Here is a 17,802-nt window from a genome sequence, read left to right on the forward strand (position 1 = left end):
GTTTTTGTGTGTTTAAGTGTTTGGTTTATGTGTCTTTGTTGGCGTTTTGTGTGTTTTTGTGTAGATTGTTGGTTTTACCTTCAAATCATGTCACATTTAAAGATGAATTCCTGCTTCAGTCCATCATCTTCTATCGATGCATTTTCAGTGAAAAATAAATCACATATTTAATGGATCTTGTTTGCTCGTCATAATATTTAATACTCGTTTGATATTTTCCAACATGAAGGCCATGTTGTTCCGTGATCCTGGTCACATGGTACAGAATCCGTGTATCATTCGTTCATCATTATGTAACAAAAACATGAAAACCACAAAAAAAAAACACTCATTATTTGATATTTGTTTTCAAAACCAAAAATGAAAAAACGGAAAACGCCTTGTTTTTCAAATTCAAGCTCTTTTGCTTCCGTACAGAAAATGAAAAACAAAAAACGAACACCGTCAATTGTTTTCTCCATTACCGATTGGTCAAAGTACGTGACCCAGAAGTGTACTCTCATCCGACGCTAACGGCTATGCTAACGGCTATGCTCACGGCTATGCTAACGGCTATGCTAATGGCAGTTTGGCATGACAAGATGGCTGCTTCCAACTGTGCATCTGAAACGTGTCCTTTTCTCTTTAGCTGGTGTTGAACACAGAACCTCCTCACAGACACTGAGGAGGATTTAGAGACTCCTAAATGTTGCAAAGCTAAAGATATCTCTGAATGTGTAACGCTTCACTTCTGAAGCGGTCACGTACTTTGGCCAATCGCTAATGGAGAAAACAAATAAACTTGTTCGTTTTCTGTTTCGAAGCAAAAGAGCTTGAATTTGAAAAACAAGACGTTTTCCGTTTTTTCATTTTGATTTTGGAAACAAAAATCAAATAATGAGTGTTTTTTTTTTTTTGGGTTTTTCATGTTTTTGTTATCCGTCTCATTCCGCTTTGTTTAACCTCATCACCATCTGCGCTTTGGGGCCTTGTTCATATCGTTGTCTGTCTGCGTGTGAAGGTCTGTGACATTCATTACAAACTAAGAACAAAGTACTTTCTTCTTCCTCCTCCAATGGCTGCAGGTCGTTTAATTCTATAACTAAGATTAAAACTCATGCTTAACTTCATCTTATTTTAGAGGAACTCAACAGACTCTGACTAAACTGCGCTGCGTCACCTTTAACGTGTTTTTTTCCCCACGTGTTGTCCATCAGTTGTGTTTCTCATGTGTTTGTGTGACAGCTGGAGATAAAAAGTGTTTTTGTTGATAACAGAAGTGGTATCTGATGGGGGCGCACGGTGGCTTAGTGGTTAACCACTATATATTTCACTTTTTACAGTCATTCTGGGATTGTTTTTTCTCGTCCTGTTTGTTTTTGCGTGTCGTTTTTTGTCGTTTTATATATTGTTCTGTAATTTTGTGCATTTTTGTTATAATTTTGTTTGAATTTGTTCTCATTTCATGTGCTTTGTAAGTGATATGTTTTCATGTCATGTCATTTTTTTACACTTTTCTGTCATTTTTGTGCAATTTCGTGTCATTTTGTATATTTTTAGTTTTTATCTGCGTGTTGTTTGTTTTTTTTTCTGTGATCATTTAGTGTGTTTTTGTTGTTTTGTGTATTTCTGTTGTCATAATGTGTGTTTTGTTAGTTATATTGCCTATTTTTCCGTCAATTTGCGTGTTTTTGTTGTTTTGCGCGAGTAATCTTTTCCATTTTTCTTATAATATTTGTGTTTTTGGAGTCATTTTGTGTATTTGTTGTCTTTTTGTCAGAACTCACCATATTTTTTTTCTTATTGTTTTGTGGAGTTGTTTTGTATTTTTTGTGGTTGTTTGTGTTGTGAATGATCTTGTGCACATTCGCTGTTATATTGTGATTTTTTTTTAGTCATTTTAATGTATTTTTGCTGTCATTTCGTGTGTTTTTAGAGTCTTATTTATAGCGTTTGCACAAAATTGACCGCACGTGGCCCCTGAGCATGTCTGTCTTAAACGACACGGTATATAAAATGAAAAACATGAACATACATGTGTCTTAATGAGACACTCTTTTACTCTCTTCCTTGGGGCTTAAAAGCATAATAGCAGGATTAAACGTATAGTGATGTACAGACAGTGTGTGACCCATAAAGCATCAGTAATCCAAGTCCTTATTCAGATAAAACGGACCATTTGTCTTTTTATTCAGGCTGAAATGAATTCACACAAGTCGTCCATTGTTAGCTTAGCTTAGCTTCTGAATGAACAAGAGTTTGGGTCTGAATGTAACGCAGTGCAGAGGATTAAGGTTAGGTGGCAGAAAAGTCTCCACATATGTTGTAAAGTGGCTCTCAGAAGAACAACAGGGCTGCACTCTAAAATCCATTATTAATATTCCACATATTCCCACTGATGGATCCATCCACGGTCCCTTCTGCCCAAAGTTAATCCTCCTTAGTGTACGGGGAGAGAAAACAACATCTGTTTAAATGTTAAGTAAAACAATCCTGTAGAACAACAACACACAGATGGACGTGTCCTCAAAGATATTACATAAAATTAGATTATTATTATAGAAAAAAATGGAAAAATCACTCTTAAAAAATAAAATCAGGCCTCAATATGACACGGAAATACCTCACATGCATGTTTTTGGGACATTATCACGCATTACATGCAATTATTTACTGTGTTGCATAGAGATGAGTGTAACTTTAGTTTAGTTCATTTGTTTATTTGAGCAGTTAAAGTTCTGCTCAGAAGGAGTGGGCCGAAGCAAGAGCTTATCAACTTTGATCATAATTTCTTTCAAAATCTCACGCTACGTAAACACTGTGGGATTTTACTGAAAACGAAATGGAAATGAATGTTTATGACGCAGACTAAACCCGTACTCAATCACACAATTTAAAAAACGCTGATATAAAATAAGTAAAGGTTCACAAAATAAAATTTAAAAAAAGCGCAGCAGCGCGATGACCTTTGACCCTCCTGCTTCCTGTAGCAGTTCAGACACTGCATTGTTTACAAGATGGAGGATAACGCTGATTCTTCATCGACTTAAAAGTCTTTTCGCTGACACCTTGTTTGGCCCGATCCGAGTATTTTTTGGTTATATAATAACAACTGAATAGCAATGGCGGCCATCTTTAAAAAATGGGCGCCATATTGAGTTTTTGATTGGTTAAAATATTGTTCTTTAGAGAATATCTGTATCTGCCAAATTTTATGCTTTTATACCAAAGTGAACAATGTTTTTACTCCAAAGTAGAAAAACCTTCAGACTAAACATTTACATACTTTAATGTTTGAGAAAAAAAGCCGTTAGATTGGTATTTGTTTTCATTCTTTATTTATAAACACACGCTGTCTCCAACTTTTACAGTCAAATGGTTTTTCCTCAACGAAAATTGGTTTCTCTTCATTTTTTATATCATACTGTGCGTATTTCGCATCATGAGCTCTATATCATATTTCACATATCGTGAGTTACACGATATGTGAAATATATCGTTACATATTGTGTGATATGTAACTCTTTCATTACATATCACACAATTCCATTTTATTTTCTAGTGAAACGAGTGTTTATCAGATTAGGAAACAGAAATTTCTCACGTGATTTCAGCGTAACGCTCCTTGCTTCCGTAAATCCACTGACGCATATAAATAAATATTAATAATAATGATAATAATAAATACAGTAGTTTACTCTGTCAACCTTATTTAACATGTTTGGTACGATTTCAGGACGTTTTAATAGTCAGTAAAGTCATCTAAACTGAAATATGGTGAAACAGAAATAAATCAACTCTGAAACACAGTTGAGACAATGTAAAAAATTGGAGGTAATATGAGAATATTATTATATTATAGAATAACTATAATGAGAAGTGAGACAGTAAGCTGCTGCTAGAATGTTTTCGTGATGTGAATTCAAAGTTTAGAAACCTTTTTTTATTAATTATAATTTTTATTTAATTTAATCTTATTTGATTTTATTTATTTATTCATTAATTAATTAATTTATGTATTTATTTATTTATTTAAGAAAAAGAAGAGATGGTTCTGGACTCAAAGAATCTCATGAACGTCGACTCGTTTTGCCGTAACTTCCTAAAAGTTGTATCAGGGAAACTTCCTAGTTTCTGCTTAGTCTGATGTAGACGCACGCTGTGATTCATCATCATCATCATCATCATCATCATCATCAGCTGATGCGCTCAACAGAAGAAGAACATGAAAAAGAAAAGGAGAAGTGGGCGTGATCTAAACTATAGTCATATGAGATGGAACACACACACACACGCACACACACGTGCTGGGGGCTCATTCTCCAAGTGGCCTATAAAATATGAATGATATCGTGCTATATTTTTATTATCAGGCCTGAGGACACGTATGAAGTGGAGCAGCTCCAGCCTGCCTGCATTTAGCATTAGCAGCATTAGCAGCATTAGCAGCATTAGCAGCATTAGCAGCAGTAGCGTGGAGATTGCCTGTTCTCGCTTTGCTCTCAGAGCTTGTTTTTGCTGAATATTAAAACCTGCATCATAAATTATTTTATTCGTCTCTACAGTTTGTTTTGCACAAACTGAGCATTAACAAAGCTTTATATATTTTTCTGCTATTTTGTGCACGCTCGTTTTATTTTTTATTTTTTGTCATTTTGTGTATTTTTGTTCCCATCTTGTGTGTTTTGTGATTGATTTTGTGCATATTTGTTGTGCATGTCAGTCTTTTTGTATATTTTTATTGTCGTATTCATTAATTATTCTGTCATTTTGTGTATTTTTCATTTATTTTGTGTGCGCTTGTTGTGTGATTTCAGTTTTTGGGTTTATTTTGTGATTTGTTTTTTCAACACGTGTGCACATTTTTATTGTTTTATATAATTTTATGTCATTTTGTGTATTTCTGTTCTCATCTTGTGTTTTGTATATATTTGTTGTCATGTCAGTCTTTTTGCGTATTTTTATTGTTGCTTTATACATTTTTCTGGTCATTTTGTTGTTCAGTTTTTTCTGGGGTCATTTAGTGTTTTAATTGTTGTTTAGTGTGTTTTTGGAGTCATTTTGTGCATATTTGTTGCCATTTCACTTCAGTCTTTTTGCATATTTTTATTGTCATAAATATTTTTCTGTCATTTTGTGTATTTTTGTTGCTGTTTTGTGTTTTTATTCTCATCTTGTGTGTTTTTTGAGTAATTTTATGCATGTTTGTTGTCATATCTTTTTGTATAATTGTATCATCGATTTCATATATTTTTCTGTCGTTTTGTATATTTTTTTTTCTCACTTTCTACGCAGCAGAAAAGCACTGAATAAAACACACACTGAGATTTTGAGCAAAAATTGACACCCAAGCCTTTGCTACACATGCTAAAGCTAACATTATGGTAAAGAAAAGTGGTAAATGTGATATTGTCAAAAAAAAAAAACGTGTGTGAGGATTAAGTTTGTGTCGTGTAGATACTGTATTTTCATTTCAGAATGTGAGAATTCACATTTCCGTCTCTTTTTACCCGTTTACGAAGAAAAATTGCGTGTGAATGTGATATTTTCCGAAAACATGCATGTGAGGATTTGTCGGTCGAATACAACAAAGTGAATAGAGTGTGGGTAAAAACAGGAAAAGGAAAAGTTAGAATGAGCTGACAGCTCTGCTGAGCCAGACAGAAACAAACACAGAGGAGCTGCTTTTATTCTGACATGATGTAAACTCATCCATATCTAACATGAAAAAGAAAACAGGATATTTAATGGTGCTCGTTTCATGGTGGGTCCTCAAGCTTTGTCATATAAGTTTAAGCTTTAATGTGTTTTCAGTGATATTAACTATAGTTTATCTCTATTAATACTCACTACATGTACCAGTATCAACTGAGGTTTACTCGTACAAAAGCACACTTTGGTTCAAATGTCTCCTCCTTCATTGACTTTAGGTCTATTAGTGCTATTAATGCAGCCCCCAAAAACTAAATTATAATTCAAGAAGTTTGAAGTTAAACAGAGAACAACATAATAGACAAAACAACAGAAACACATAAAACGACAGCAGCGTGCACAAAATGTCAAAAATATACAAAAATTAACAATAAAAAGATTTTAAAAAAGAATACAAAAAATAATTCATAAAACAACTGCAACATGACAACAAAGACACACTAAACAATCACTTAAACACACAATTACTACAAAAAAAAGGACTTCAAAGACACACGAAAACTACACAAAATGAATACATGCACATGGGTCGGTGGAGGGTCCTTGTCTCAAGTGGAGGAGTTCAAGTATCTCAGGGTCTTGTTCACGAGTGAGGGTCTGATGAAGCGTGAGATGCGGTCGCTGTATCGGACTGTTGTGGTGAAGAAGGAGCTGAGTCGGGGGAAAGCTCTCAATTTACCGATGGATCTACGTTCCTACCCTCACCTATGGTCATGAGCTTTGGGTAATGAACGAAAGGACAAGATCACGGATACAGGCGGCCGAAGTGAGTTTCCATCGCAGGGTGGCTGGGTGCTCCCTTCGAGATAGGGTGAGAAGCTCAGTCACCTGGGAGGAGCTCGGAGTAGAGTCGCTGCTCCTTCACATCAAAAGGAGCCAACTGAGGTGGTTCGGGCATCTGTTTCGGAAGCCTCCTGGTCGCCTCCCTCGGGAGGTGTTTCAGACATGTCCTATTGGGAAGAGGCCTCGTGGGAGGCCCAGGACACGCTGGAGGGACTATGTCTCTGAGCTGGCCTGGTGTCGCCTCGGGGTCCCCCCAGAACGGCTGGAGGAGGTGTGCGTGGATCGGGAGGTCTGGGCATCTCTGCTGAGACTGCTGCCTCCACGACCCGGCCCCACATAAAGCGGAAGAAGATGGATGGATGGATGGATGGATGGATGGACATGCAAATGACAACAAGAACAGAAAAAGTACAACAAAAACACACAATGAGTTGAAAAACACACAAAAAGACAACATAAGTTTGCCATATTGACGAGAAAATCTACAAAATGAATTTAAAAACCCAAAGAGTGTGTGTTTAAACTTGTATTAATGCTCAGATTAGTTATTCTTGGCCTTCACATTTTTGTGGCCCTGCTATTATAGAAGTTGTCCATCTCTGTCCTAGAGTTTTTAAAACTCTCTAGGATTCGTTTGTTCTGATAGTTCTCCTCGTTTGGTCGGTGTGAACAAGCAAACAGTCTAGAGCCATTGTTTCTGTTGGTCTCAGAGCGGATCAAAACCAGGAAGTATCGTGATCACGTAGAGCGCACAGCATTGTGGGTGATCAGGAGAACTGGGGCTGTAAATCCAGGAAAAGCAGGAAAACTTGTTACTGCTCGTTTGTTGAAAGTTGGTAAATAACAAATGGAGAAGATGAGAACCTCTTCTTCAGGTTTCTGTTTCTCTGCCTAGAGAAGTCTCTACAGTAACTGGTTACAGTAACTGGTTAGCTCATGGAACTAGTTACAGTAACTAGTTACAGTAACTGGTTAGCTCATGGAACTAGTTACAGTAACTAGTTACAGTAACTGGTTAGCTCATGGAACTAGTTACAGTAACTGGTTAGCTCATGGAACTAGCTACAGTAACTGGTTAGCTCATGGAACTAGCTACAGTAACTAGTTACAGTAACTGGTTAGCTCATGGAACTAGCTACAGTAACTAGTTACAGTAACTGGTTAGCTCATGGAACTAGTTACAGTAACTAGTTACAGTAACTGGTTAGCTCATGGAACTAGCTACAGTAACTAGTTACAGTAACTGGTTAGCTCATGGAACTAGCTACAGTAACTGGTTAGCTCATGGAACTAGCTACAGTAACTGGTTAGCTCATGGAACTAGCTACAGTAACTAGTTACAGTAACTGGTTAGCTCATGGAACTGCACCAGAGGCTATTTGGAGCAGATCAGAAGTTGTTTTCTGTACCCAAACCCAGACAAACCAAGGAGATAAAATGATCAGCTGTTCTCCACCCATTCAGACTCAGTCCACCACTAAACCAGTTTGTTCCATCTCTGCTGGAGAAGAGACAAAGAGCAAAAATTTGGATAATTAAACCAAACCTTCAACCATTTCTGACAAGAACTCTGGTTCTTTACATCAGACAGATTTTACTTGGGTCAGCATTAATGAGCAGCAGGAGATCCTGGTTGTCTGTATTTACATGAACACGGAGCTCTTCTTCTCTTCTTCATGTCGTCTATGAAACAGCAGAGATGGAACCGTCGCCCCCTGTGGTCACATACTTTGTTTATCAAATGTTGGTAAACAAAAGAGTTTTACATCGACTTTTTTAACTTTTACTGATTTTTAGATTAAAACAAATCAGCACAAGTTGTTATTTTGACTGAAAAAGATGATAAATGATCCTGAATGCTTCACCTCATATAAAACTATATGGACTGAAAGGAACGATTGGCGTCATCAATGATGTCATTACAACATGGCGGCTCTCAAACGGTAAACTAGTCCCATTTTTAAAAGTTAATAAAATGAATATAGTGCTAAATAATGCATTTTGTTAGGCAAAGATCTACTAATAAGGACATTTCAAAGGTTTTAGGCCATATTTGTAAAAACTGTGGCGGATCCTTTAAGGCAGGATTAAACGATGACAGAAGCAGAAACCTGGATGTACTTTTCTCTTTTTCTTCTTGATGCACATGGAACACGTGTTACATAGTCTCAGGCCTTACTTGTAAAACGTGGTGTAATAATAAATAGTGTCGACTCTATTCCTCGACTTTAGTTTTTCTTATTGGTTTAAGTCGTCCACTAGCATTAAAGAACTGGGCGGGATTACATCTCCAGTTGGCTGGGTAGACCTTTGGAACCAGACCCAATCAGTGTGAATAGACTACTAGTACACACTTTACATAGAACTAATGTTTAATAGTTGGCTATACTCACAATCTCACTAGTAGTACTACAGTAGTAGACCTAATGCTGATGAAGTAGGAGGGATTAGAACCAAATCTGGCTTCCTGATTGGTTGTAAGATTTTTGAAAGCCTGAATTTCCTTTCTCCGCCCCCTTATTAGCATTTAGCTAGCACTGCTTTCATTTCACTAGTGCAACTCGTGACACTTTTTACTTCACTAGTAAAGTCTACTCGTGCACTAGTAAACCATGGTTAGGCACATGTGAGTAATAGTAGAGCTGAACTATGGTTAATGTCACATTTATGATCATCTATGTTCAAGTTTAGAAACACAAACCTACGTATGTTTTTAATTCAAACGTGTCCAGGACGTTTAGTCACGGAGTCAACATAGCGTTGCAGTCCTTCAGTAGCACACACACTATATTCTAGCACATTCTGTCTGCTAAGTTAGCTGAACATTCCCAGACATGGCGTGTTACGCTCAGAAAGTGAGAAGAAGAAGAAAAAGCTGTGAATGAGACATGATGGAGATAAAGACTGTGTGGTTTGTCAGAGCTGAACAAAAAAAGATGCTTGAATGAGAGACGAAGACGCTCGTTTCATTATAAACTCCACATTTGGTCCCAGAGTAGCTCTGAATAAAAGTGGGTGATATTACCATGAGTCAGCAGAGGTAGAAGGTTCTAGATTTGGCCCAGTTAAAGACAGCAATAATGAGGACGCTTTAAATAATGTACCCGACCATGAAATGTGACGGATTTATGCTGGTGTGAGCTTGTTTTTGGCTCAAGCATCATCCCTATAGGACATTATATAATAAACACGTACAGAATGTGTAAAGGTAGAAAATAGGGACGCCTGCTGTACATGTCTACACACATGGAACCAACCTTGGATCCTTGAGTATGATCACTAAAAACAGAATTCCTCTTTGGAAATCAATCTGAACCACTTTTTATTCATTTGTTTGCTTGAATTTAAATTATCGATTGACATGGAAATACCTTGCTTTCATATTTTGAACATTATCGCATATTTACAAGTTGTTTTTCCTCAAAATGGCTGAGTGTGTTAATTACGCTCATAATTTGGTTAAAATCTCACTCTATAATCACATGGCTGTGTGGCATTTTAACAAGTATCTGATTTTTATGTGAACAGTACAAACAGTAATTGAAACAGTACCTGTTTCTTTCATATATTGATATAAACCTGACACATATCTGATATTTGTCTGTCTGAACGACCAGGTCACATTCTATCAAACCCTTACGTCACCAAAATGTGATAACATCATAATTCTGCGTCTCAGAAGTAAACATAACATAACAAGGAGAGTTAGTTCTTGAAACTAATACATGTTTATTATATTCTACATATTATCAGTGCCACACACACACACCAGATGCCTTCATGTTATGTTCTGTAAACACAGTGTGTGCCTGCGTGAGCACGTAGTACCTCAGGACCTCTTTTGCTCATGCGAGTCACTTCAGGGTCGCATTCCGTTCATACTCCAAACTGATAGAAGACAAGTTTAATATCTAAATATTAACAAGCACACAAAAATAATCAGAATTGAGCCTTAAAACCTGCAGTGTGAACGTGGCCTAATTAAAGCTTTCAACAATAATGTTTGGTGACCTTATGGGAAATATTTATATGACCCAGACTACATGTTTTAGGTCTATATCATACATTTCTATGGTATTTTTTTCTGTTAAAGTTTTAGCTTAACACTCCCAGCATGTATATAAATATGAAGTTATTAAATGAGGTTGACTCTGTTCACCTGTTTAGGAGTTCATTAACCTAACTATTTAATTTAATTTATTTTATTTTCAGCATATCCTTTCTCTTCCCTTATATACATACTGTATATAATATATCAAATACATATAATGTCTCAACTACAAATATTCATGAATAATTTAATACTTAAGACATTTTTTTAAGCTTTGTAAAGAAAGTAAACAACTTGAATTTATCACTGAAACCATTTGTCCACAATTTTGGATATTTGAAAATATGAATACCTCTTAAATTTTATTTACTTTAAGAAGTCTTGGATACTATTAGAAACAATATTATTTTTTTACTTTAAACATTATATCTAATATTTTAATATATACAAATATAAATCAGATGGGTAAACTCTACATTAGACATTTTATCTTGTAATTGACACAATGATTGTGGCAATAAATGTTCATATGACGGCTGTAGTTGTTTTTCAGTGTAAAAGTGTAAAATATGAAGTCAGTAATGAGCTAGTAATGAGCTAGTGTACATAGGGAGGAAGGAAACAGGGAAGCAGGAGGTTGGATACAACTGTGGGAATGAGAGAAGTGTTGGCAACATCACCTCACACTGTGCACTGTGCACGGTGTGCAGTGCACGGTTCACACCATGCACGGTGCACGGTGTGCGGTGCACGGTGTGCGGTGCACGGTGTGCAGTGCACGGTTCACACCATGTGCGGTGCACGGTGTGCAGTGCACGGTTCACACCATGCACGGTGCACGGTGTGCGGTGCACGGTGTGCAGTGCACGGTTCACACCATGTGCGGTGCACGGTGTGCAGTGCACGGTTCACACCTTGCACCGTGCACGGTGTGCATTGAGAGAGGAGATAAGTAGAGTGCAGAGAGAGGAAGACATAGATGGACTGGATGTTAAACAGGAGCTGGTGAGCCGTAGAGGAGGAAGGACAGTGAATACCAGCTATTGTTGGAACGCCGTAGCAACAGGAGGGGCTTATATGTGCACGAGTGTGTGGTCTTTGGGGGGTCAGTGGGTTTTAGGCTCAGTCTGAGGACTTTACTTGTCAAGGTTTTGTTAAGATTTGTGTTGACAAAGTGTGTAAATAATGTGGTGTGTAAATGTTTGATGTATAAACTTCATAAAGTTCCCAAGTGTTAAAATAAATGTCAAACATCTGGTCATTTAAAAAAAAGAAAGAAAAAAAAAAACTTGCTAAGGTCAGTTTTGGTATAAATATCATTGGTTGACTTTCTTATGTTAGAAAACACAGTAATAGTATGTAGCTAACATGCTAATCCTCACAAACAGCGTGACAATACATTCATGGAACCAGCGGCAAGTTTAGGACATAGAAATAAACAGTAGAAAGGACATTGACTACCATGGCAACGCCTTCACTTCCTCCACTATCTTACCAGAGGCTAATGCACATAGCAGCTAGCTTCTCTCCACGTACATAATAATCATTCTGTCATACAGCGTGTCAGTAAATAAAAACAATAATGATAATACAATAAAAGTAACGAGATTTTAAAATAGTAAAATAAAATATAATTAAAAAAATACTAAACTTCTTTATTTGACATCATTATTAACATGGACAGAAGCTAGCTGCTGTGTGCAGTTAGCGCACAGTTAGGTAGCATGGCGTCTACGGTTCTCACCAGCACAGTTGAGCGTAGGGTGATTTTAATCCTCTACACTGAGATGTTTTCTGTTGTTTTTCTTTCTTAATCGGTATTATTGTAATAACACACTTGGACACTAAAGGGACTTCCAGACATGAACGGGTTGTTTTAATTTTATTTTTAAGATCTGCATAAATGAGAAACACATTCATCAGCCACACCGTCTATTTACTACAGGCGATCTGCTCAGATGCCCCCTCCTTTACCTGAGGACCCCTGTAACCATTACTGCACCCTCGACTTTGTAACCCATAATCACCGTCCAATATAAATGAAATTAATGACCAGTTAGCTGCTGGTAAAATGGCGTCCATTTTCAGAGCATTCTGAGCGACGGCCAATGACCGTACTTATCCTATCTACATTTTTACATCTATAGTGTAGGACTACAGCCTAGCTAGCTAGCTAGCTAGCAGCTTTCCTCCTGGTATTCTAGCAGGAGGAAGGCTGCTAGCTCGCTAACTTAGCTAGCTAACCTCTAGGTCTAGTGTTTAGATATTTGTTTGCTTTTACATTAGTATTTATCTTCTAGACTATAACGTGTGCTTTTTATTACTTCCTGTCAGCATCATTTTAGAGTTTGTGTTTTTAAGTGTTTTTGTGTGATTTAACCCCAGTTGTTCAGTAGCTTTTATGTTTCCTTAGATGGAGCAGTGTGGGAGTCAGAGTGAATACTAAACACTTCTCTTTGTTTTCCAGGATCCTGCTGGCATCTTTGAACTGGTTGAGTTGGTGGGAAATGGAACGTATGGGCAAGTGTACAAGGTAGGATTTTTAACACATTTATACTAACGTACAATAGTATTAGTAATAGTTATTATGGTAGCACGCTGCTTGGCTTTTTCCACACAAGCTCATATTAAATACATTTAAAGGCAATTTTCTATGAATTTTGACCTGATTTTGTGTGGTATGAAACTGACAAAAAAAATATAAAGAAAACGGCAAAAATACTAACAATTACTCCAAAACACACAAATTTAAAGAAAAACACCCAAAAAGAAGAACAATTATTTGAGAAAAGGACACAAAACTAAATAAAAAGCAACACACTAAATGACTTAAAACAAGCACAAAACAAAAATGGAAAAGTTAATACACAATGACTCCAAAAAGACAACAAATACACACAAAACAACCACAAAAAATTACTACAAAACAACAACAAAATGACTCTGATAGCACAAAACTACAAAAAAATACACAAACTAACTCCAAAAACATAGAAACAGGAACAACAAGCTACAAAAATGAGGAAAACTTTTGTTGACTTATTACTTCTGTTACTTTTAACGCTTTAAAAACCTCCTGTGGACAGTTGTTGCTAATTAGCACATATGCTAACACACTTAAGTTATTAATCTGGGTCTTAACTCATGTAGTTGTGGTTTCCACATCAAATACTTGTAAAAATAAAACAATTGAGTTGTAATACCTTCATTATTTTTGGTGATTCCAAACACTAAACACATCCGTGCTCTTTGCTGTCACTAGATCTAAACCCTGTGGTGGACTGGAGCACAGGAAGTGGTGTGTCCATGTCAGACTGACTCAGCTGCTTCCTGTGGTTGTTGAAACCTTTTCTCCATGTTGGTGACACACTTCCTCTTTCCTTCACTGGTGTTGTCACTCTATTGATTCTCCAAGCGTTGGAATAAAACGCGTTTGTTCAAGTGTGCGTGTGTGCGTTTGTGTTTGTGTGTGTGTAACGTTGACATGTGGAAGCCTCTGTGAGCACATGTCATGTCTGTTGTGTGTGTGTGTGTAACGGAGGGTCCAGCTGTGATGGAGGTGAGCTGTTCTTGCAGCTGATTGGCTGAGAGATCAGAGGTCAGACGGAGGTCAGACAGACTTCTCCATCCTTCCATAAATAATGGGACGTCTCCGCGTGTGCAGAAACATGACACTTGTGTGTATCCGTGTGTTGCTGACTGGACACTTTGTTGTGTAGGTGAAAGTCACGGCTCATTTAGCGCCTGACGTTCAGGCCCCGCCCCCCCACCCCCACCACATACACTACACTGGGAGGCTGACACATTTCACTGCTCACTGGTTTTTAATTGGTCGTACAGTATGTTTCATGTCTTTGATGGCAGTCGACAGCTAAAGAAACATTGTATTATTATAATTAAACAATTTCCTTTAATTTTATACTTTATAATGTATATTTTTGTGTATTTATTTTGTTATTTGGTGGGTTTTGTGTATATTTGTTGTCATTATTTATATTTTTCTGTTCTTTTTTGTTGTTTTGTGGTTTTTTTGGCGTGATGTTGTATATATTTGTGGTCAGTTTATATTTTGTTACTAATAATGTATATGTATAATGTTATTTTGTGGGTTTTGGAGTGATTTTGTATATATTTGTTATTTTGTATATTTTTCTACTTCATAATGCATATTTTTCTGATTGTATTTGTTGTGTTATGGTTTTTGTCGTTATTTTGTGTATATTGTCATTTTGTGTATTATTTCTACTTGATAGTGTATGTTTTTCTAGTTTTTTTGTTGTGTTGTGGGTTTTTACAGTTATTTCTCTGTATATTTGTTGTCGTGTTGTATATTTTCTATTTTACAATGTATATTTTTGTGTTATTTCCAGTGATTTTGTGTGTTTTTGGAGTAATTCTGTGTACTTTTGTTGTTTTGTTGGTTTTGGAGTGATTTTATGTTTATCATTTTCTATATTTTTCTACTTTATAAGGTATATTTTTCAGATTTTTTTTGTTGTGTTGTGGGTTTTTTGAGTCATTTTGTTTATTTTGTTGTCTTTTATTTATTTTTTAAGTGAGGATATAGAGACTATGACTAATTTAAAAAATACATGTTAAAAAATAAATCCAAATATATTGATATTTTTGTCACCTAATAAAAACAAATTAACTTTGACTTTATTTTCTGTATCCATGGGAACAACACTTGTTTATACATTCCATCCATTCACCTCAGACATCACTCCTTTTTACACCTCTCTCTATGACGGCAGTTTTACACTCTGTGTGTGTGCGTGTGTGTGTGTGTGTGCGTGTGTATCCATGCATGTGAGCATGAGATGGTGATGGTCAGCACAGGGTTTTTATGGTGGTGGTCCTGCTCTGCTGTGCCTGAGAGCCAGTGATAACGACTCTATCAACCGTTCCATTACCACATCCAGTTAAATGATAGAGATCTGTTCTCTGAGCTCATTCTAGTCACAACCTCAAAATCCCCCTCGTTTACAAAGTGTTTCCTGTAAATTTTGTCCTTTGTTAAAGCTGCATAGTTTATGTTCTTTCCTTTTTATAATTGTATTCATATTTGTATATATACATGTAGACAGGACCATCTATAAGGGGGAATAAAGGAGAGATTTTTGGGGTCCATCCATAAAGTCAGTAAAATGATGGTCCATTGTTCTATGAATCTGTGATAACCACATTTATTTATTCATCTGAATAATATCCACTGTTATCCAGGAACGTTTATTATTATTATTATAGTCATCTTAAAGATGGAAATCATGGTTTTAATCACAAATAAAATTATTTAAAAGTGACCAAAATTGGTGGAAAATGTGGTGAAATGGGATTTTAAAAACCACAGAAATTGGTTAAAAGTTGCTAATGAGTGGATAAAAACAGACAGAAAAAGTGGTAAAAAGGGTTCAATGTGTAAATATTGGAACAATTAGTTTAAACTGGCAAATAATGGACATGACAAATGGTGAATGTGGTTAAATTGGACAAAATAAGGACAAAATCTGGTGAAAAGAGGTTAAAAGTGAAAATAATGGGTCATTATATGTGACATTAGGTGTAAAAGTGGTAGAAATGGTTTATAAGTGCTGAACATGTCTGGAAAGTAGAAAAAATGTGTAGAAAAGTCATTGAAATGTGACGTAGAAGTGTCAGAAACGGGAGAAATGTAGCAAAAATACATTAAAAGGATCAAAAATATGGCAAGAAAAAGTGATGAAAATTGATTAAAATATGGTGAGTTTGGTGTCGATGCAGAAAAAGGGTAAAAATAAGCAAAAATTAGCTGAAATTGTTAGTTTCTTAAGGCTTCTGTTGACCACCTCCCAGTGTCTCGTGACCCCAAACTGTATCCCACCCCTAAGGTTGAAAACCGCTGCTGTCGAGAGGAAGCTTCCACACGCTGGCTGTGCTTTGAAAGGCCCATAAATAGAGAACATGGGTAATGTTAAATAATTTAACACATTCTTCCTTCACCTCCTCCATCTCTCTCTCTCTCTCATCATGACTCTTTTATCATCTCTTATTCTCTCATCAGTATTTATTCCTCTTCCTCTAGGCTTCCCACACTCTTCCTTTCTCTTTCTTTGTCGTTGCTTGTGAATATTTAATGAAGTTTATGGGAATTGCGTCGCTCTTTTTCTAGTTTTTCTGCCCCTCACATGGTGTCACACTCACAGCAACAGGGACAGAACAAGCTCCGCCCCCCTCCCCAGTCTTGTGCCCAAAATACGGTCTGACGTCATATAACGGAGAAGAAGAAGAAGAAGAAGAAGAAGTGATGGACAGGAGCATTGATTGAATAATCGATTAATCACAGTTTCTCGTCGTTCCCTCAGGACGGAACGTTTCTCACTTTGATTAATGGAAGGACGAGTTTAGAGGGCGGCTAATCATGTTTATGTCACGGGAACGTGAAGATGGACACACACACACACACACACACACACGTGTTATAATTATCCCTATAGCCTCTGTGTGTAAAAATACCCAAAAAAACAAAGACGACGACTACAAAACCACATAAAAATGAACAGAAAATCCAAAAACACACAAAACCAAAAGAAAAATAAGAGAAATATTACTAAATGACAACATAAATACAGAAGATTAGTCCAAAAACACACAAAGAAATACAGTATACACAAGACAATGAGAAATCCATTAACACAAAATGACAGAGAAATTAACAAGACAATGAAAATACACTAATTTATTCCAAAAAATCACAATAACAATACACAAAATGACTCAATAAACACACAAAAACAGACAAACAGAAAAATGAACAAGACTCAATGCACAAAATGACAAAAAAATACACAAAAAACATAATGACATCAGAAATACAGAAAAATACTCCAAAAACACACAAAATGACTTCATAAGCACAAAATTACAGAGAAATGAACAAGACAGTGTCAATATACTGTACACAGTAACAACAAAAATACACAACAAAGTCGACTACAAAACCACACAAAAATGATTGGCAAAAGCTCCTAAATTGACATAAAAAATACTGAAAAATACTAAAAACACACACAATATGACTCCATAAACACACACAATTCCAGAGAAATGAACAAGATAATGAAAATATACAAAATTACAACAAAATTACAGAAAAACAAAGAAGACGACTATAAAACCACACAATAAGTTTAAAAATACACAAAATGACACCAAAGACATATTAGATAACAACAAAATATAGAACATGAGTCCAAAAACACACAGAATGTCAGAAAAATACACACAAGACAATAAAAATA

General features: G+C 36.2%; 1 protein-coding gene across 19 annotated transcripts in view; it reads left to right on the top strand.

Annotated features, from left to right (window-relative positions):
* Positions 1-17,802, top strand: part of tnika (TRAF2 and NCK interacting kinase a) — an 83,246-nt gene that overhangs the window by 11,744 nt on the left and 53,700 nt on the right. For all 19 annotated transcript variants that reach the window (XM_028437413.1, XM_028437414.1, XM_028437417.1 and 16 more), the window contains exon 2: positions 12,993-13,058. In XM_028437413.1, the coding sequence (XP_028293214.1) occupies positions 12,993-13,058 (66 nt within the window). The remainder of the gene's footprint in view (positions 1-12,992; positions 13,059-17,802) is intronic.

The sequence above is a fragment of the Gouania willdenowi genome, chromosome 22 (assembly GCF_900634775.1).
Source record: "Gouania willdenowi chromosome 22, fGouWil2.1, whole genome shotgun sequence".
NCBI lineage: Eukaryota > Metazoa > Chordata > Actinopteri > Blenniiformes > Gobiesocidae > Gouania > Gouania willdenowi.